We start from the raw sequence: 22324 nt of genomic DNA, 5'->3' as shown, positions 1-22324 counted from the left end.
AAGTGTAATTTTTAGTCCATGTAATGCAGCAGGCAAACACTTTCAAAGATATAGTTAGGAGCAGAGAACGTATTGCTTAATCAGCTCTGACTGCATTACCTAAAATAAATATAAATGTAAGTTATCTTGGGTAATGCAGTCAGATGGGTAAGTTCCACAGCTGTTGAGAACCAGCAAGCTGCTCACTGGCTTATTTTAAAGAATGTGTAAGCCTGGTCTTGAAGGAAAGCTGCAGTCACATCCTGTAAGATATGCCCATGTGGAGTCTGCTTAAGGTCCCCAAATGCTTCTAAATTAATTTTCCATAGGCAGAGAATACAATCCTTATTACTGTCAAACATGTGACGAATGGTCATCACAGTTAACACATTCATTTCCATTCCTGTCCACCTGTATTTCCACAACACTGACTTATTTACATTCATGTTAATTAAACCTTCTGTATCTATAACTGAACTCAATTACCTATAATGACAAACACAGATAGGGGAGCAAAACCAAAAAGCAAACAAAAAGTTTGATCTTTGTAGTGTGTGTGTATATATATATGTATTACTAATAAAGTTAAAACCTATGTAAGAAGGCTCTGTAACCTTAAATTTCTGTACCTGGAGGATCTTGGCAAACATAGCAGGTGTATTTCTCAGGTACGTTATCTTCCAGTAAACCCATACAGACTCCATGCTGCCAGCATAGACACTCTTCACACTGTTTAAAGTCAAGAAGTGCACATCAACAGAAATGAAGCCTACAGGAGCTCAGTAAGATTACCTCAATTAAGAGACACATAATCTACATATTTTAAGACAAAAAGCTGTATTAATCCCCAGGCCCCTCTTCCAGCTACAAGCAAATACATGGACAAATCAGATCACAATAAAATTTGAACCCTTCCCACACATTTTTCACATGGATTTCTGGAGAATGACAACAATTACAACGCAGAAGCAGAGATCCTGAAAAGTGCAAAAACGTTCCCTTTGAAGATGAAAGTCTTTCAGAAGATGCATGCACATGTAATTAGGACAGAAAACAATATGCAGTCGAGCTTTCTGTACCAAAATATATCAAGTTTTCTGAATTAAAAGGTTCCCCACTCAAACAGTAAATCACGTTCAATTATAAAATCCAAGGAGTATTTCTGTCACATAGGACTAGCCAAGTATTACGTTTTACTGATACTTGTATCTAACATTTTACATATTTCAAAGGTAGCTCTACTAATAAAAAAAAAAGTGCAGATGCAGTTGTACTAGCTTTAAAAACTTCTGACATACTTCCAAGCGTGGGCAATCATATTTGGCAAAGACTGAATATAATTTGGCCCTACTTTTTTAGCACAGTTATGATATTTAAAATGCAATCACTGTACTGAAAACCATCCAGTTTTAGATAGGAAAAACTATATCCACATGTTCTCTTTCTGTCACTTCCCCCCCCACACACACTTTTGCAAGCAGACAAAACTTCAGCTGTAGCCTAAAGACCACTGAAACATGGGACGAAACTGCACATAAGAATATTATGTCAATTTTGATTTGAAACCGTGGTGCCAGTTCAGAATTACTATTTTGCCAAGCAGTGAGACAACAGATCACAACCTTTAATTCCCAGAGCAGAAGCCAAAAGCTTCATACAGGGACCCTGTCAATATTGGTAAAGGTTTTCAAAATGAGCTAAAACACACACAAACAGCAACTTCAAGCAACCTTAGGTGCTGCCTTTCACTGACCTACAAACACGCCAACTTGATAAACATCTGTGTCAAGCACCACCTATACAACTTTCACCAATGCTCTTATCTACTACTGCCTTTCCTCAAGCTAGGAGAGACAGAAAGGGACCACCAGTTTTTGAATGCATCATTGCATTAAAGCAGTGGTCTAGGTGTGGAGGAAGTATAAGCACTGGGAACAGACAATGTAAAACTTAAGAAAGAAACAGCTTTCTAAAAGACCGGACTAACAATGCTTTGCTTCACAAAATGGGTGAACAGTTCTAAAGCAGTAAAGGAATGTTTTCAAAAAAGGCTGAGACACCATCCTCGTCACAAAGATGGTTAGTAGGAGCCAGTGTCCTAAAACAAAGCAAACAAATTAAGAAAAATAGACTGCATGCTAAAAGTAAGAAGGGAGCTCCTGGACCTAGTTACACTTGCAACCTGTAAAATGTGCCATATGGCACAGAGCTACACTCAGTGATTTTCTATGCAAGCTTGCCCAGAACTGTAACGAAGCATCCTGACTTTTATTATTTTACTCAACTGATATTTAAATATCCATCCCACGAGAGCACAGCTCCTTCCTTTTACCTGCACATTCTACTTCACAGCTTGGCTGGCCAGGCTACAGGTTTATAGCACTGGACACATGCCACATAGAAGCTAGGCAGTAGTAGGGAAATTCAAAACAAGCCAAATAAGAGATTTTTGAATAGGAAAAAACATGCATAGTTGTGCAACATTTAAATTGAAGCTAAAGCGTGAAAAAAATAACCGCACCCTATGGACATGTAAGCAGCTTTACATCTACCAGAACAAAAATATCCCAAGTCCCTTTACATCCATGCCCTCCAAGGCCACCAAATCCAGCCCTGAAGTTCTCTACATCACATACAAATCACCAATGTTTAGGTATAAAAAAGGAGGGGATATGACATTTTGTCTAGACTGTTTTGGGCCCAAGTCTCAACCTAAAAAGGGAGTGCTGTGCCTGCAGAAGTAACACACGGCAACGCTAAGCTGCTACTTTACACAGGCTCCATAAATGAAATATAGTAAACTCCCTGCAAAGTTAGAGACTGGGATGACACAGCATTGACCAGTGGTAATATATTTTTTCCCAGTTTTAACTTCTATTAACTGAGGCAGGTACTTACATTAAATGCAAACCCGTGTTTCTATAGCCTAGCATAACAAATGGCATTCTTTATGTACAAATTGCTTGAGACAACTTAAGGCAAGTTCAGCATAAGAGTTTTTTGCAGAATCTCTAAGGTGGGGGGGGGGGGGGTGTTTGGTGGTTTGTTTTTTTTTTTTTTTTACTTTCCATTATTAGTTTAAAGACTTAAATGGAACCAACTCTCTGTTTAACTGTGTAAGAGTTTCATTAAACCTTAATGGTCCCCAATCTTTCAGGAAAAATAAAGGTGCTGACTGCGTTTAAAATTAACATTCTTTCCTCATCATTTCTAAATTTGGCATGTTCATGGAAATGAGTACAGTTCAAAGAGAAAATGATTTACCATTTTCCCTCTTGTCACACGGCATCATACATATATCCAGGGGGGAATGAACTTCCTGTCATGTGCTTGGAGAAACTGCCCTGGCCCCTTAATTTTGATACAAAGTCAAGACAGATTGGTACACGGGCACACGCTCAAGCAAGAACCCCGAATATCAGCGTATTTCAGTCAGAACTTGTCAAGAGCAATAAGCTGGGGCAGAATCAACATCACAATGGAGACAAGTGCAAAGAATATTCTTCTAAAAACCCATACACTGAGCAAAACTACTTATTTTCAGGAAGAAAGGACAAATCTAAATGCAAGTTCTTTAGGGCTGACACTTCCAAATTCGCGTTTCCAAGTGTCAAAGTCTGAGTAGGAAACAGGGAAGAAGTCCTTCCTTCTTATAAAGTTATGACAATTAACAGGACTTTCACTCTATGAAGTCATCTATCTCCGCACTACACCTCTGAAAAGCTGCAAACAGGTTCCCCTTATCATAATTCCATAGCTGTTTAACATAGCTGTTTAAGTGCAGAGCATTAATACAAGGCAAAGATGCTAACTCAGATGTTTCTGTATCAACAGAAGACCTGACTGTTCAAAACATTTTCCCCAAGAACTACAGGCTGACAGAAAGGTGTCGGGAGCACAGCATTTGATACATTAAGCAAACCATCTACCTAACCTACCCCCTCCCTCCCCAGTCTTGTTACCAGCTCCTCACTCTTCAATTCCTATTGCTTCAATTCCCATAATTGACAATGTGGTGAGTACCTGCATTAATCTGAATCTATTCCCAGGGACAATAAACTCTCCTATACAATTCTTTCATAACACAGCTACAGTGTTTAGAACTTTGCAATACACTAAGCCCTCCCTCAAACTAGTTCAACATAGAAAACCAATCTCAGAAGCAGCCCACAAAAACTTAGGTGAAAGCTATCCATAGACTATGTCCTCAGCTAGCTGACAGTGCTCTGCATTCTGCAAACTAGTGCTGAGCCTACTTTTGCCAGAAAATTATACTCCAAACTATCTTCGTGGTTTTTTTGAGCTATGTCCTCAGAAAGCAGCAACCCCCTTTATTACCAACTGTTAAGACTCAGTTTCCTCCTATACACTCAGACACTTTTTATCTAATTTTAGCCATTGTCCATCACTGTGCCCTTTCCTACTAATGCAAAAGGTATCTTTCATCCTGTGTTGTCATGACCCAACACTAATACAAAGGTGTGTATCAAAATGAACTTAGCACTGAGAAAAAAGCATCATACCTTCCAGAGCAAATCTCCATAAAACGGCATGAAAGGCCAAAGAAAACCATCAGTAAAGTTAGCTGTTACACTTACTGTTGAGGACAAACGAACAAAAAAACCCCAAACTTAGCTGTGTTAGCTAGCCGTATTAAAAATTTTTAAAATGAGGCTGTTGTCAGAGAAAAAAAACAGGTGTTTCTACTGTCCTGCTGCAGAAGCCAAGAATTCTTCACACTACAGTGCACTCCCTCTTCTCCATAACAGGTTTCTGCCTCCATTCAAGCAATAAAGTCCACCAAAAAAATCAGCAGTGGCTGAGCTAAGTATTGATCAGCTTCCATCTTTCCTCCTAGTTCCAAACAGCAGAGAGAAATGCAGTTCACAGTAACATGCCAGGAACTATTCCAGTAAGGGGTCCCATAAAGCAAAATTCAAACCTCACAAGAACTAGCAACTGAATGCTCTGGAAAGTGAATTCAGAAGCTGCAGATGGGGCTGAGTTTTGTGTGCCAGAAAAATATTTCCAAAGCCAGTGTCATGACATCTCCTTTCACAAGTAAAACCACCTCCTCAAAAGAACGCAATAGTTACCTTAAAATTCGCAATGAGAACAGCTGCCAAGCTATATACTACTGTCACTTTAAACTGAGGTCCCACAACAAGCAAAATGTTACCTAGATAGGAAGGGTGGGAGCCCCCTAAAAAAAAATCCCAAAACAGGAACAACAAAAAAAAACCAACAACACACAACAAAAAACCCCACCCTCATTTCTTCAGAACAGCAACTATGAAAAGCTCATCATCTCAGGTCTAGAGTAGCACACACCTAAGCCCCTGCATATACTTCTACTAAGACTCACTGGGAATCACCAAAGGGGACCTGACAGCTCATGTAAGAAGCAATGGCAAAATGAACTAGAGCAAGAAATACCAAAGAAGTTTTTTTATTTGGTATGTTTGACTTCACCATTTGAAACTAATAGGAACTGGGTGGAAAGTCCCAGAGCAGCTATGTGGGGAACGGTTTCCTCATTATTTACAAACCTCTCAAAAAGTAAAAGTAAACAGCCAGGGCAATTCCAAAGAGGCTTTTATCAACAGTTTTAAGCAGAAGAGATAGACACCGCTGTGGTTGGAAACAGTTTTCTATAAAGTTGGTTTTAAGAAAAGCATGTATGTGGAGAATAGATGTCTTTTCACAGATAAGGAACTTGGAATTTACAGACTACAGAAGAAGCTGCAGAATGGATGAATGCAGCTCTGCTCCACAACAAAAGACTCGAGTAATGATTGTTTTGTTCATCCTATCTAGAAAATTGTATGTTTAAGTCAAGCCAGAGCAGAGAAGTAGAAGGGTACCACCATCTCATAGCAATGTTCTGAACATGCTCAGAACAAGACTGAAGCAAAAAAGCCAAATTAAAAGCCACTAATTTTAAATACGTATTCTCTAAACCTAGGAAGTGTTCTAATTAATATAAAAATGCAAATCCACAAGTGACAAACCAACCATTAGTGGCTTGTATAGAATTGTCCCTGTTCCTCCACTTCCTATTGATTAAAAGGAACTAACAAATAGTATCAAAAAGCGAAGTTTTCTACCTATTATAGCAGCTGCTCACCCTCACGGGTGACCTTAAAAATTTTTATCATTTCAGAGGACAGCAATAGTTTATTTAATGTACAGAACATACTTGTGTGTATTTCTACAAAACACCTTCCACTGTATTCACTGAAGTGTGCTTTCACCCTCCACTTCATACCTGAATCATGAAGTCATTTTCTTCTTTTACTTCACAAACACATCGAACAATCTCAAAATCACTTTCTTCAACTTCTTCATCAGGGTTCGTGGTTACATCAACATCCTGACTGCAGTCATCATCACTCCAAAGCAAGCTATCCATAGATGACTCACTCAGGGTGTCATACTCTGTACAAAAAGTAGTGAGATAAAGTCTTGGGTAATTACAAAAAGGCCAAATAACTCCCAAGATTTTATCCCAAGTATGCAGACACGCATTCCTAAAAGCACTGTGTCATTTAAGGAACAACACAATATTACCATATAATGAAGTTCTAGTCTCATTAAGAGCTTTTTCAAATTATTCCAACTTAACAGCTTCCATCATTAAAATTTTACTCTCAACATAAAGTGCCTCAAACAAAAGGCACAAAGTATAACAAAGCTAGATTTATAAATTCAAACAGGATTCATACGAGTTGCTTCAATTTTTATAGAACTGTGACTTTATGCTTTAAGTGTAGAGCTCCTAAAAAGATCTAAGAGGGTTCTGTCTTACAAACCCCGTTTGCTCTCACAAAGTAATGTCTCCATTACAGAAACAGTCAGAGTCCAACACCTAATTTACTCCTACTTCAGAAATTATTATTTTCATTTAGTCTCCTGTTGAGGACACTAACCAATTCAGGGCAGTGTACTGACCAAAGTATTCTTTAAGAATGCTCCCATGCTATTTAAAACATTAATGCAATTCTGTGGATTGAACAAACATGCCAAGAAAATCTTCATTGATTAACATGCTAAATTGGGATGCTTACCTCAATAATATCAATGCAATGTCTATACTTCCCTTAGGCATAGAATGGGAGAATCAGACAAAGAAGAGAAGGATTTTAATTATTTGGGAAATACTCTAATGAGCTAGAGGAGAGTGGAAGGTAAAAACTTTCAGTCACTCAGGTAGCTTCTTCTCTCTCACCTATATTGGGCAGAACTAATTTGATCACTTAGACCCTAAAACAAGCCTGTAGAAACAGAAGAACCAGTCTGTGGTATAGACTAGATCTTTTGAAGAAACATCTCAGATTTAAGGGGCTGAGAACCCAACGCATTAGTTAATTTTCACGTTTACAAGTTTTACTCCACTGAGACAGGACACTGAAGTACTCCTGGAAGCAACAGGTTAAGCACATTGCACTTTCATTCTACACGAGAGTTGCACTGTTACTTAAACCAGATATTGTTCATCTAGGCACTGCTTTTATTGTTGTTACACCATCTGCAGGTGCAAAAAGTAGCAAAGCAGTTGTGGAAAGGATGAGATAAAACCATTTCCAATACTTTTTCACCTCCTTCCATGTCTCCAAACTGATAAAGTCAGAGCAACCGATGTTCAAGTTACTTAACTGCAAGTAATATGCTCCAGAAACAAAGACAGTATTACAATGTGTGCTTCCGCAATTTTTTGTTTCCTCTTTTCCCTATATAATGTAATGAACCGAAGTTAATTTTTATACTTTGCCTAATACCAAACAATAATACAGTTGTGTCAAAAAATAATATGAAATGTTCACGATCTGTACAATAAGGTTCCTGTGCCACACATTTCTTACTTTCTTCAAATTTGTGAGCTTTAAGAATAACAGAAAGAACATCTATTTGTCTTCCTTTTTTTATTGTATCAGCTTGTGACAGTAAATAGCAAGATAGATGAAGATACTAAAAACTATGAAAGCTGGAGCACAGCAGCCACATTTTTATGAGCTCTGTTTATGAAGCACTATGAAGACACTAATAAATAGCTATTCAAGAGCTTATTATCATGAAACTTAGAAAGTCATTATAACCAAGCATCATACTGTATCTACACAGCTACACACAACCACATCCAGTTGTTTCTCAAATACAGCACACTTACTGTCCAAAACTTGCCTAGCATCTATTTTTAACTCTGAGTTATTACTTTGTAGAAACCTTTGGAAATATGAAAAATTTGATTACCGAAGGCTGAACACTTTATTATAGAGATAATAAGGTACTGCAAAAAGGTGCAAAATGAGTTTGACTTCTGAAAATAAGGGCAAGTCTTAAAGTTTCTGTGAAGGTAAACTCAAAGCACAAAGCAACAACATCAAGCTCTGGCAAATGAACTGGATTCAACTTCTTCATGCAAGGGAAAGGAAATGCACACAGGTCTGTGTAAGAACAGCCAAATTTACATCATGAGTACTAGCTTTTGTATATATTAGTGCAGCTCACATGACAAAACCAGCAAGCCACAGAGAAGAGTCATCTTACCATTTATTTTTGATTTCCCTCTGTGTTGTCCAGAATCAGAGCAGTGTAGCAGCATGCTAGGATGGGCAGACGACTTACTTGAAGAAATACATTTTGTGATAACTGATTTTTCAGTAGAAAGCTCCTGTGAAATATCTGTGTTTTCTTCACTGCCAGAGTACTCTGTAAAATTGTAAAAATTATTATTAGAAGTCTGTGGTCAAGAAAAATTGACAGAAGAAAAAAAAACCAGCACCATGAGTGCCCATAGTAGGCATGTATAATTCACTGAGAAAGCGTCTGCTCCAATATGCTAAGACTCTAGGACTTCACTACACTGCTGAAAAATTTGCAAGCTTTCTAGAAGCAAGGAAGTTACTGTCTGAACCAGAAAAATCTTATGCAGCTCAGTTATTCTCCACTGGTGATGTAAATAAGAAAGGCTGAGAAAAAAATGGTTACTGAAACCTAACCTTGAGCATGAGTATGTCTAAAAACGCTGTTGCATTACAGGTACTTCTACACAAGTACTGGAGACCCCTCTTTCACATTCCACTATTACTCACATATTCCCTAATCTCACAGACTACAAAGTGGACAGAAAGCATCTCTTGTTTTCCTAGTGTATGGACAGAATAGGATGCATGGGTAGAAAAAAAGTCCTAATTAGGAATGTGTGGAGAAAACACCTAGAACAGCTCTCCTCTGTGAAGTACCCATTCATCATGTCCTGGACTGTATATAAACCAAGGCTGTCTGCAGTTATAAGCAGTACCTCTCTGATCAGTTATATGGAGAAAACCTTCAAAAAGTTCCTGGACCACAGAACCACACGGGCAACATCAAAAAAAGGCAAGCAACATTTTAAAACCCAAGGGTAGATCAACAAGCAGTCTGAGGGTACTATTTGAACAACCATTGCATAAATTTACAAATTATACTCTGCATATTATCATTATATTTGAGGGTACCATATAATCAGAAGCTCATTGAAATTATTTGTTTCAGTAAATTGTGAATCAGTCTGCCTGTGGTTCCTTCTTCCCCTCTGCTCTTTCATGACAGCACACCCTGTTCATGGTAACAAGCAAAAAAGTAAAGATATTTTCTTTCCTGCCTCAGAAACCCCTCCATAAGGATCACTAGTTTAACAAATTATGCATACCAGATTGAAATGGGCTGCATTAATGATCCTAGACATCCATCAGTGGCAGAGAAAGTTTAGACTTGATGTGTAAATATTTTACTAGAGAAATGTTTCAGAGTCAATTCCACATTTTCAGAAGTGAAGAATCCAATCAGCAGAAACACCTGGGCCTACATATTACGACACTTAAAGTGTGAAGGAGCCCAAGGAAAGCTTTCCCAAGATTCTGTAGAACCACCAAATGAGAAGACATGTTTCTGCTACAACCCTATTAATGAAGGTGGAACAGCACGTTACGAGACATAACAGAGGGACACAGCATGAGTATAGACTTTAAATCAGGCTTTTACTTTATCTTGCCAGGAAAGGAGAAATTTATCTTTTAGAAAAAAAATATTAAGATGCAACAGGTTTAATGGAGTTCATTGTCACAGCTTCTGAAATCCAATATTGAGTGAAGATTTAAGAAGTAAGATTAACAGCAGCAGAAGAGTACCCATCAACATTTCCAAACTCTATCATTCACACAGGAGGCCCAAACCCCACTCATATAACTGAGAACATCTGGTATATGGAGTACCTGGTTGTTAATCAAGGGGATCTCCGTCTTCTTTAACTGGTTAAAACTTGCATACAAGTACACTTGCTAATGAAAAGCCAGACTTGGATTGACATATCCATTTCAGTTAGATTTATACTGCACCATTACAAATATTACTACAAGCTAGCATTAATGATGCACCTCAACAAGGAAATAAGTTGTATTACCAATCATAATAATAACCAATTAATAAAATTAAAGTCAACAGATGAATTAACCTGTCTTATCTGCAATGACCGATCTTAACTGGGTAACAGGCAAAACAAAACAGTGAAGCCATTTTCCTCTAAAGAAGAAAAAAAGAGCTTTACCAGGCTTAGTTCTCTTTTTCTTTTTTTTCTTTTTCTTTGACCTGGACCTTCCACAGCCTTTGGATTTTCTTTCTTTGTTCTTCTCATGTTCTTTAACAGCTGAAATTAGACAACATTCCAACTAAATTTTTAATATATATACACACTTATTTTACTTATTAATTTTCTTAAAGATCTCCACAGTTTCTTTGGACAATTAGGGCCAGTTCTCTTAAAAAAAAAAAAACAAAACACAAACTTATTTGTAACAATTACCAGCTCTCATAACTGGAATGGTCTGTTTTAAGTCCTAATTTGATTGTGCTGTAACAACATTACAATAGCATATGAGAGAAATCAACTGTACACCAATGTTCATTTACTACTACATGCTTCAGAGACTATAAAAAAAAGAAAATACTGGGGAATTTATTATCTGTTTTCTAAATTATAATGGCTGAGCATTTCAGTAGCGCTGTGACAGAAGTCTGACAAGAACAAAAGGACAACCCCCAAAACTCTAGTACAGTTTCTCAAATATTTTTTCATTGAAAATGGTGTAACAACTGGTTCAGCTCATTTTAACGATTATTCTCTCAATATCTGTTCTCCATCCTATTTTTATGGGAATAAAAAAAACCTGACAACTTTGAAAGGTATCACCTAATCATTCAAATCAAGTCCATCCTCAAAGCATGCTTCCAGAGCACTTGCCAAGAAGTGTAACCCCACTGCAAGGTAATGCGCACAAATTCTTGCTTTCCAGATCTTAACATTTGTTTAAAACTCCTGTTTTTCAAATTTAGGTCCCTGAAGCACAACTTCTAGACAATTACACAGTTCCTCAAGTAAATTATCCTGACTCAGCCAAGAGTACAGGTACAATTGTAAAATCTATTATGGAAGGATGCCTCGCAAGTCAAAATGGCTCTGCTCTCAGAGTGTGTAGCTGAATAAGCCACTCACCATCCCATTTAGAAACTGAAATAGGTTTCTGATTATTGATACCAGAATAAGCACCTAAAGACACTCTATAGCGTGTGAGAAATCTTCCCCCACATGAAGCATCTAAGAACGCTAGCTGCTCTGTAACTCATGAAGCAAACCAGCAATACCAGTGTATTATGTTAACCTCTAATACATGCTAATAGTAAACTGCCCAATTAACAGTCTAAGGCTACATATTTATCGTACAAACAGCTCACTCTAAGAAATTAGAGATCTCAATCACATTTTATCAGCTCTGATGAGCACGCAGGAGACATGTGCATTAGCTCCTCCTCATGAGGATCTCCAGCTCTATATTCTCCCCATCCTCTTAGTCCTTGAACATCTCCTGCTAGTTCACCACTTAACAGCACAATGGCTGCTATAATTGTGCATTGCCAGCAGCCCCATTGCTGACACCCACAGCAGTCTGCCATACCAATTACATGTCCTTCAAAGGCAGAATGACTGGCAGAAAAAAAGACAAACTTCACACCCCTTTCCCTTACCCTTTGCTGAGGGGGATAAAAAAAGAAAAAAAAAAAAAAAGAAAAACCGTTCTTGTTTAAGTCTCAGCACAGGGCTCCCCCAACTTCCTTCTTACTTTCCTTTGTCCTTATCTCCTAGTCCTTCAGGGGTCAGGATCCTTTGGGTACCATTTCCTTCTCCCTGCTCACAGGCATGCAAGTAAGTTCCACCACTATTATTCCAGAAGAGGAAAGAGAATAACTGAGGTCAAGATAAGCAGGGCAATTTTGCAGTGTTTCATTTGGGAACCGAGATTTGTACAGTCAAGATTGTCTGATCTGTTTTAAGATATCCAAGTAGCAAGTATGCTATTTCAGTCACTATCAAAGTATCTGTGATAAATATGACAAACCCCAGTCACTTTGTTACACACGTTTTTCCCTTGAGCTTGCCAGAACATCTTCGAAAAGTCTGAAAACAATCCAAGTATTTGCAAATTTGTGTACAGCTATCTTAACTACACAACACAGTTAATGCAGAGTTTTTGGTTTTTTTTAAAAAAAAAGACAAACAACCTGCAAAGAATGAGTATTACAAGAGATCTTCCAAAAACTCTATACTGAAGAACCTGTTTGTCTCAAGTGGTTTCTTGTAAGGAGTCTGAATTGTCACTGAAAAAAGACCAAATGAGGAGGCTAAGTAGGTTAAGTGCATCCTCATAGATTCACGTGATCCAAAAGAAAGTTAAATTGCCTTATACAATCCTAAAAATTCACCATAAAACAACTGCATATTTTGAAAAGGTTTGGTTGGCTTTTTTTTTTTTTTTTTTTGGTAAAAACATACACCTAAGCCCTTTCAATTTCCTTGAATGGCAGAGAAAGTAGTGAGGACCAGGATGAGTACTCAGTCACATCCTCCACCCCTACTGTGAAAGTTTATTCTAATCTCTATATGCCATACCTCTCAAGTACAAAATGTCCCACTGAGTGAGCCCCGTGATAAGACACTAACAGTTCTTATTCAAACCATCCTGCAAGGGAAGGCAGCAAAGAATGCCCAAGAATAAACAGTGGTGCTAAGTACTGACTATTATGACCAACAGAACAGTACAGTGACAGTCAAGTAAGGTGACCTTTTCAAGACTGTCACCAGAACAAAGACCACCTATTAGAACAGGTTTTTTGTGTTTGCCTCATCACTGTGACTTGAAAAATCTCACTACATATCTGAAGAAAAGTAGTGATGTAGTAGATCTGGAAGCATGCTGGAAATTTTGTATTTTATACTTACATAAAATATAAATATTTTTGTGTGCATATATGTATAAAATTTACATTAAAAAACATTATTTATATATGTGTGTACTTATATATACATACACACCCACTGGCCCATATGGCTGTTACCCACCTATAAGAGATTCCAGTATAAACAGGGTTTACAGTATACTTCATAACTGACTATTCAGTGGTAAAGTTGTTCAGAGTATAGTACAAAGAATGCCGAGTACCAGAAGTAGTCAGATGGTATAAAAATCTACAGAACAAAAGACTAGGTCGTCCTGCCCACCCCTCCCCCCCCCCCCTTTTTTTTTTTTTTTTTAATCTTTGTCAAGTGTAGGTATCAACAAGTTCAGGATTACTTAGAAGTATTTAATGCTTTGGACAACCAAGAGTTTAACAGAATTAAGACTTATGTATTAAACAAGCAAAAATAAGCAGGAATCTTTTCATGCCCTTAAATAATTTAGTACTTTTTACACTTTAAAAATATTACACACTGGCTGGGAAGAATAAACCCCAAAGCATATAGCAAGAAAACTTAGGAAATTCCCTATACTGATCCTTCATTTGAAACTATGGCAAAGAAACAGTGAAAAAACACCACTTACATTTTATACTATACATTCATAAAAAACTGAACTGTTAAAGGTGGCATACAGAATACTTTCTATCAATATTATTAATTCCTTACAGTGCTTAAAACTTTCCAAGACTTCTCCAAGTTTAACTTTTTCACATTAAACTAAATAAGCATACCATTTTCAACTCTTTCTTTTTCTTGAGGCTTCCGCAGTGATCTTGCTATGTGGTTCTTGGTTTGTTCTCTAACAGAATGTCGGTGACTATTTAATACACTTACAGGAGTTGAAGTTCTTCTCTTTTCTATTTTTTCATCTCTATATGGGGTACTCCTTAGGGCTATGTGTAGAGGAGTATCTACAAAGAGATAAATAAAGACGAAGTCCAAGCTTTAAATACTTTCAAAATGTAAGTCTACTCCACCAGCAGCAGTTCTGGTAGTCCATGTGGAATGTTTTAGATCAGATGCTCTGCTCAGCTCACAATCCTAGCAACTTAACCTTGTAAAAGCTTTTAAAGTGAAGCCAACTTAAAGGCTAAACCTGTAGTGCTGCTATTGGGTTTGGGTTTTTTTTGTTTGGTTTTGTGGGTTGTTTGTTTGGGTTTTTTTCCCCAAAAAGTAAACAGTGGATGCAAAGGTATTCCTCAAAGCTTGGTTCTTCCAGAAATACTGTGGCTTTGAAGAAAGATGGAAAGAGAAACAGTTCAGTTTGGCAGAGATATGGGTCAGATAAATTTTACTATTATTTTCTTTAAGCAATCGGGGGGCTATTGATTTAATTAGAGGAACCACTTGGCCTCTTCTCAAAAGTGTGCTTTGTAATGAGGCATATAAAAGTGCCACAGAGAAGCTCTGCACATCTAAAGGAAGGGCAGTTTTCAAGTATCACTGAAAGTAAGTGTTTCAACTGAGGGCGAGACTCAAGAATTTAGGATCACTACCTAAAATTCATAAAAATCATGAGATATAGATATAACTTCATCTGAGATTCCATTTACTATTTAAGTCCAGTCAAATAGTTCTCATCTTCCTAGCCACACCTAGCAAGTCCTATTGAAAATTTTCTGGACATGGTAAGACAGGTGAAGTTGATAAAGGCTAAGGCATCTAGGACAGCCAGACTAAATGAGACAAGTACACTGCCATTTTGGCGTATGACATCAAGTATCTTGGCCAATCAGACCCAGCAGCCAAAAGTAACAGCTTGCTGACTTCAGTCAAGAATGTTCCATTCTATCATCATAAGCATCTCAGAAGTTCAGCCGATATGAAAGGCAACCTCCTTCTTGTCTGAAGACTTACATGACAGCTGGATTTTCACTTGGACACCTCTACATAATTGTAATACCTGAAAATGAGTGAAAACAGAAGGAAGAGAGTCCAAGAGAGCATACTTAGGAAAAGAAATATTATAAAGTACTCTGCCCTGACTGACATTTCAAGCTGAAGCTATAACAAGGCACATTAAGACCTGTCATTATGGAGCTTTCAGAATCAAGTGGATCTCTTCATGCAAAAGAAACTCCAAGATCAAAAAAATGTGAAGGCCATCAGATGACTTTTCCCCTGGTCCTCTCACTCCAAAGTTGCATTTGAACTTGAAGAAAAAAAAATAAAAATAGGAGCCATTCGTAACTTTCTGTAACCAAATAATTACCTTCTAGTCACCTGCCACAGTACTTTACAGCAGCCACAAGACAGGAATTAAACCAACCCCCAAATTTCCACACAAGCCTGTCTCAAAAAGTACCTTTTATCCATTCAGGCAACTCACTGTTGCCTTTCCCTGGGTACTCATTTATCTCAAGAGCTGCAAGATTGTGGAAAGTAGCATGGTTTGCCCATGAAGAATTACCAAAACCAGAAGATACTCCTTGATAAGATACTTCAGTATGCAAAAGTATCAAAACCAGAAAATGCTACTTGATAACGTAACACATACTGCACTATGGCCTTACATTTTCAACTTCTCATCTTGCAGAAAAAGTATAAAGACAGTTTTTTTGTTTGAGTGTGGTTTTGTTAGTTTTTAATATAGGTCTATTTTTGTATAATTTCCTGCTAAGAGAATTTGCTCATCTGAGGACTACTGGGTTGAACAAGACAGCATCAGTTCAGACAGACAAGACTTCTTCCCACGGTACACAGTAACTGAAAAATAAAATTAAGGTACTTCATATCCTGTTTAGGAACACCACTACCCTAACCAACTTTCTGAAATGCAATCTGTTTTAGCAGTACAGGGTGATAATTTATGTAAACAAGCCTTCCTTGAGCTTTCCTGATTGTCTACCATTCTGCATTAACTTCTAAAATTATTTACAGAAAATCAAAACTACAATACAAAAATCTATACAAATCAGACAACCTTCATTTAAGCCTCCTAACTTGCCCCTCTCCCAACAGCTTAACTAAGTTTCATCAATTAGCATTTGAAGAACCCCACAGCCACCTCGATCCCACCAGCCTTTCAAAGAGCCCAAAGCATGTGGTCTTCCTGTGGGCTGAGAGCTGTGCACATATACTCTTGGGGGAAAAAAACCCTGTATTTTGTGTCCATTAAGTTTTTTTAGCTTTGCAAGACTGATTTTTAAAGAGACGTTCACCAAGAATATGTTTTATCTTTTACGACACATAAAGGTTAATACATTTCTGTAAGATTTTTGAGCCACCAGTAACACTGTCCCAGAGAATTTAAAGGGTACTCTTATACACCAGATGTATTTTTCTTCAATAACGGACAAAAAAAAATAGTTATCAACAAGTATGTTAAGCTTTGAAACATCTTTTGTTCTATTAATAGAAATGTGCAGAGGGCCTGTGAGGTCTTTGAGCTCTCAAATAAATTTAAACTCAACTCTTAAAATGTAAGAAGACGACGAGATTAAGAAACTGGGAAGTTATTCTAAACTTTTGATGTGTTGAAACTTGTGCCATGAAGACCCAAACTTTTAAGCCTTCCACATTTGGCATCCTGTTTCCTCTCACTACAACATTTTCAAGTATAATTCAGACAGGGCAACATAAAATTGCCAAGAGAACAAAGAGCAATACCACAACCACGAACCTGTATTGAGGCATATTACTTTGCAGCTTGCACATTCCCAGGGGATCAGACTTTCGGTGTTAGCACCACCTACCGTGTGCCACGTGCTTTCATCCTCCTGACTCCCTGAGCCAACCTTCACTGAAGAACACTTCCTACCGCTCTGCCTCCTCCCAACGTCAGAACTCCTGATCTGCACTTTCAAGAAAGACCAACACAGAGTGCACAATGCACTGTATTTACGTAAGCAACACCTTCAACTTTTGTTAGTGCTATAACTATCTTTTCTTGCAAGTCAATTCTCCAGGTAAGCACTCTACTACCAGGCAACAAGGTGACTATCACAAGTCTGTAGTGAACAGCAGCACTATGCTCATATAGATCTAATCAGGAAGTGCACAGAGAACTCCTAGGCATTTCCTAAAGCTGTCTATACAGGTCCCATGAAGACAATGTGCACTTGCCTTGGAGATATCCTGAGGGACACAGGTGGCACCTAAGCTACAACTTCCACACACTCCTGATTATTACAACTAAAAAATCAAAACAGGTATTAGTGCCTTTTAATACCTCTATGATACAGAATATCATTAATCATCATTAGAGTTACACAATTCTCTACAAACAGATGACAAAAGCCCTCCTGACCCCCAGGGCAGCAGTTTCACTGTTGTTGAACAGTGACGGTGTAACTAAGCACCAGCAGATTAATTTCTAGCTCATATGACACTAAATATCACTAACAGGAACAAGAAATATGTTCATAAAAAACTGGAGATGAAGAGGCTTGCTGGTTAACTTCCCATAGCCGCCTTCTAAACAGTTCTTTCAGGCCTCCTCTAAGCCTGGGAGAAGCATCCTTTCCCATATAAAAGAGCTGACCCAGAAGCAGTGAAGGATCTTAGAAACTAACAGATACAGACTTGAGAGATGAAACCACCTCAACCATGCAGAAGCCATGACAGAGCCTTAAGAGAACTTATACCTAAACACATCCAAGACTCCATGACAGACAAGGCAATAGCTTTCTGCCCAACAGAACATAAAAGATATCAGACCCCAGTTAAGATGACAATTCAGCCTTCACAAGAAGCAGAGACTGAATTCCCAAGCGTAGTGAATGAGACAATATGCACCACCCACAGCCGTGAGATCATTTGCTGACAATATCCATGGATATGTTCAAGAACTGAAAGGCCACATATCATCTTGACTTATAGCTGAAGTATTTCACACAGCCATCCTCCACAAACGAAATGCAGTATTCTTGAGGATAAGCCACAGAGGGGATCAGAATTCCACAGAACCCAGAGGACATTAATGTAGATCTCCACCTACTACAAGAAGAAACCCTGTGTTTGTAGGTCACCCATGCACATCCCACTGCCTAGCAAAGAGGCACCCATCAGACAACATTCAGAGGAAACAGGAAAGGCCCCAGAGGATCCCCTGAAATCACTAAGCCACATGGCAGGAGTTCACATATTAACACCTATTCATTGACAACTGGATGCCTTAGATGTTCAAGCTGTCAAAGCAAGTTTGCCAGCCTACTCCCTATACATGTACGGTTAGGATCTCATCAGTAACACAAGTCAAGACCCCTTTTTTCTTCACATGTTGTTCCTGACATTAAGACACATATGCAGTAACAGGACATACTGTAACTAACTTTGAGTAGGCAGAGTTTTCTAATGAGGTAATGTACAAAAATTTAAGCCTATTTACAAAATGCCTTTTTCTTTTTTTCCTTTGAGCACCTTTTATGGACCCCTCAGTAGGAACAGATTTTCTGCAGTCTCTGAACTGTAAGTCACAGGCCTGTTGCCTTCTCTTTTTCCTCAGGTCAAGGAGAACAGTAGAGCCAAGACTGGCAGCAACTTGCCCAACAGAGGCTGCCATTATATACCCACATACCAAACCTGCCGCCTAATACTGCACAGCATTTTTAAAGTCTCAGAACCAGGTTTAACTTCCATTAGAGCAAAACTCCTCAGGGGAGCTGAACTATGTCCTAGGAGCATAAGGGTATCAACTGATTTAAGTCCCTGCCAGCACGACAGTTGTGCTGAGGGCAGTATCAAGACTGTCAGCACTACAAAGTGGCCATTAGGAGCATTAAGAGTACACCAGTCACCTTAGTCAAGGTTTTGATAGCATTTCCTTGCACACATGTATCAACTGCCCTACTTGTTCACAACTAAAGAGGTTGCAATTTCTTGACAAGTCTTCAGTACCTATCTACCTACCAAGTATAGAGCCTCTCCAAGGTCTGATGCGAGATGCAACAGCCATGCAAGCACTGAAGTCAGGCACAAGCTGACTTTCATATTTCAGAAAATTTGTCCAACACACCTCCAAATAAAAAGATTTTACTAGAAAATGAAAGTCAACATGTACAGATGTTCAAATTATGAGTTGCAGGTGAAATTAATCTATTTCATGCCTTGCGCCCTTGGAGTGGCCTACATCAGGAAACAACAGACTTTATTAAAAATAACTTTTTGCAGGCACTTCACATAACATAACATAGACGGACATATCTGAAACAAGCACCTTCAGAGAAAGTTATTTACAGTAAGTGTTTGTAGTCCGTAAGTCACACTATGGGATGACGTACTTTAGCAGCAAACTAAGTGTGCAGAAAAAAAAGAGAAGGGACCACAAAGACAAAAAAAGTGTATCTTAAGGCTTAAGATTAATGCATATGGACACAGAATGTGGTTCTACTCCTTTTATTACAGCAATCAAGAGACTAGCTGTCAAAAATTTTAACAGATAATACACCACATTACTTTCCAAGTGATAAATTTGACATCTCAATCTGAACTGTCAAAAGCTTAAGCAACTCTCTCCTGCAAGGCAACCTTTGAGAAGCCATCTGCAGCCTATGCTCAAAAAGCTTGTTTTAAGCTTATGCATCCCTATACATTTGTGCAGGTCTTGATTCTCCTCTTTAACAGAAGGACTGCAGGTGGCTCTATAATGCACCTGCAGAAACACAATGCAATCTAAGAGCTGAGAGCAGAAATGCCTGCATCTCCTATATTCCAGGGGGACGCAAAATGAACTGCCTTATTCTCTATAGGGAAAATTCTTTCAGTAAAGACCAAACAGCATTGTAACTCAGAGACAAGCACTGTAACACATGGCTGGGGGAAGAGCTGTTTCATCATAATGATCTCATAATATTTCCTGATTAAAGACAAAAGGTATTGCCTGAATGTATCCAGTAGCCATTTAAGTCCGAGTCATTCTGTTCAGAGTAGTAAGGTGTATCTAAAATACAGGCTAGGCAATGGTAGTTCCTCCCCCTCTGTTCAATGAAGAGCAACTACAGAATTTAGAGAGGTATCTGTCAAGCTTGCCACTGCAAAGGTACAACCCTTCTTAAGGAAAAGGGAAGGACAGGACACATCAGTTCCACGTTAACCTTTCCAGCTCACTCATGTTTTGAAGCCAATGCCAAAGTGGCACAATTTACATTTCAGATGCTGAAATTTCCAGCCTCCAGTTTAGTGCAAAGGAATTATACTTAAATGCTTACATCTATCTTCTTTCTTATGTGTCAAAATTCTAGTTTTGAGCACTACAAGGGAAAGGTTTTGCTACTGTCCTGAGTATTGCATAATTTCCTAGAACTTTAGGAACAGTAGGTATTTTCACTTCAAGTCTAGCCTGTTCCACCCCTACAATTTATTTGAATTTAATGTGTGGCAGAAACAGTAAGGAGTCCCAGAAGTCTGAAATAAAACTTGTGAGACAAGGACTTAAGTATGAAAGTTTGTAAAGCAAGAATTATTCCACAAGCTTTGAGATAAGACTCATGATTTCTGAAGTCTGTTAGAAAATAAATCTGTTTAAAAAGTGCCTTTTCTTAAGCACTACACCCTATCTAATATAGGGAAGTATAAGGGGAAAAAGGACATTTGTACCAAAAGGCAAAATAGTAAAATGATTGAAATATATTCACTTTGAACAGGAGAATTTTTGCTCGCACAATGATTGTGAAAACAAAAACTAAACCCACCATGTACCATATTTAATTGTGTATTCAAAAGCCTTTACCCCCACTAGCAGTACATCCTGAAAAAACTTCTTAAAAAAAGTGATATAAGGTGTTCAGTAGAAATGGAGAAAGTCTTGTTTAAGCAGGCTATCTTTCTGTACATGCCATTAAGAACAGAAGGGATGTGCGCAAATACAGGAGAAAAGAAAAAAAAAATGCAACAGTATGAGCTCATAAACCCCTTTAACTCTAGACTGTGTGGTACCCCCACAAGAGTTACAAGACTTAAGAACACACAGAGTTAAAACCCAAATGGCACTACATCAGACACGATATAACTGATATATGACAACATTACTTTTTCTCATCAAGAAAAACCTTACTGTAGCTCCACAATAGCAGGCTTTGACAGTGAAGGTGACTTGAAAACTTTACGGTCTGCCTTCCACTTTGATGCACTGTTCAACAGCTGTCAGCACAACCCCAGGGCTATTTGCAGGGATATGCTATGAAGTACATCATCGAAACAATCCAGGCTAAGAGTATCCATCCACAAATGGGGAATCAAAGGGGTGGAAGCTTAAAATAAGCAAATATGGTTACAACTCAGCACCATTAAAAAAAAAAGAAAAATCACCTGCCAGTGTAGCCAAGATGATGACATCAAACCAACAGCGTGCACTTGGGGAAAAGGATAAATGAAAGGGTCAAGATCTTAAGTCACTGATCAGTTCATTCAAGACAATCACAGGAAAACTTCTCAAACAGAAATAATTATGCAGTTACAGAAAGCAGAAGAGAAGTCTGTTTACAGAAAAGCACGACATAGAAAAAGTCTATTTTGATGACTGTGCAGTTGTTAGCAGCCATTCTTCATAAAGCACTTGTCTCCAGCGCCTTTGTCAAGGCAGTGCTTGGGCTTCCTTTAAGCTGCATGCAAAGTATAATACACACAAATTGGCACATCCTAACACAGTTAAAAAAACCCCTTCCTCTACCTAAATAATGCAAAGGTGTAGGATTTCAAGTTACAGAAGAATCTGAGGTGCAGAGGTTTACAAGTAGTAGCAGTACATTAAAGCACACTTCTTGTGTTAAGAACAGGCAGTAGCACCTCAAATGAGGAAACCTTTGCTGGGCATATTAGGAAAAGCAGACATGAAGTAAATTAAGGCTAGATATATTCTGCTGTAGCAAGCTGTAGCTCAGTGAACAACCTGCAAGACTTTCAAATTCTTAAACAGAGTACTAATGAAAGATCAAAGACAAAAAACACCAGAGAATTCAGCAAAAAGACAGATTTTATACAACAGGCTCAGACATGAGAGATGACAATTTTTATGGACCTGCAGTACAACGAGAAGTCAGTCCACAAGAACAAAGATTGAATAGGTTCTCAACAACG

At 38.2% G+C, this 22324-nt stretch overlaps 1 protein-coding gene across 12 annotated transcripts in view; it reads right to left on the bottom strand.

The window, feature by feature from the left end:
- PHF20 (PHD finger protein 20) overlaps nt 1-22324 on the bottom strand; it is an 86442-nt gene that overhangs the window by 25849 nt on the left and 38269 nt on the right. For 10 of the 12 annotated variants that reach the window (XR_013930867.1, XM_080405415.1, XM_080405416.1 and 7 more), the window contains 5 exons: nt 14041-14220; nt 10565-10663; nt 8527-8688; nt 6248-6417; nt 609-708 (listed from right to left, as the gene is read on the bottom strand). Coding sequence is in view for 11 of the 12 variants with exons in the window: in XM_080405415.1 (XP_080261541.1) it covers nt 609-708; nt 6248-6417; nt 8527-8688; nt 10565-10663; nt 14041-14220 (711 nt within the window). In the remaining variant the exon portion in view is untranslated. The remainder of the gene's footprint in view (nt 1-608; nt 709-6247; nt 6418-8526; nt 8689-10564; nt 10664-14040; nt 14221-22324) is intronic. The other 2 variants (XM_080405419.1, XM_080405411.1) reach the window with 1 other exon arrangement.

Source organism: Falco punctatus, assembly GCF_963210335.1.
Source record: "Falco punctatus genome assembly, chromosome: 10".
NCBI classification, from domain to species: Eukaryota; Metazoa; Chordata; class Aves; order Falconiformes; family Falconidae; genus Falco; species Falco punctatus.
Note: the sequence above shows the minus strand (reverse complement) of the source record. Positions and strands in the feature narration are given on the sequence as shown.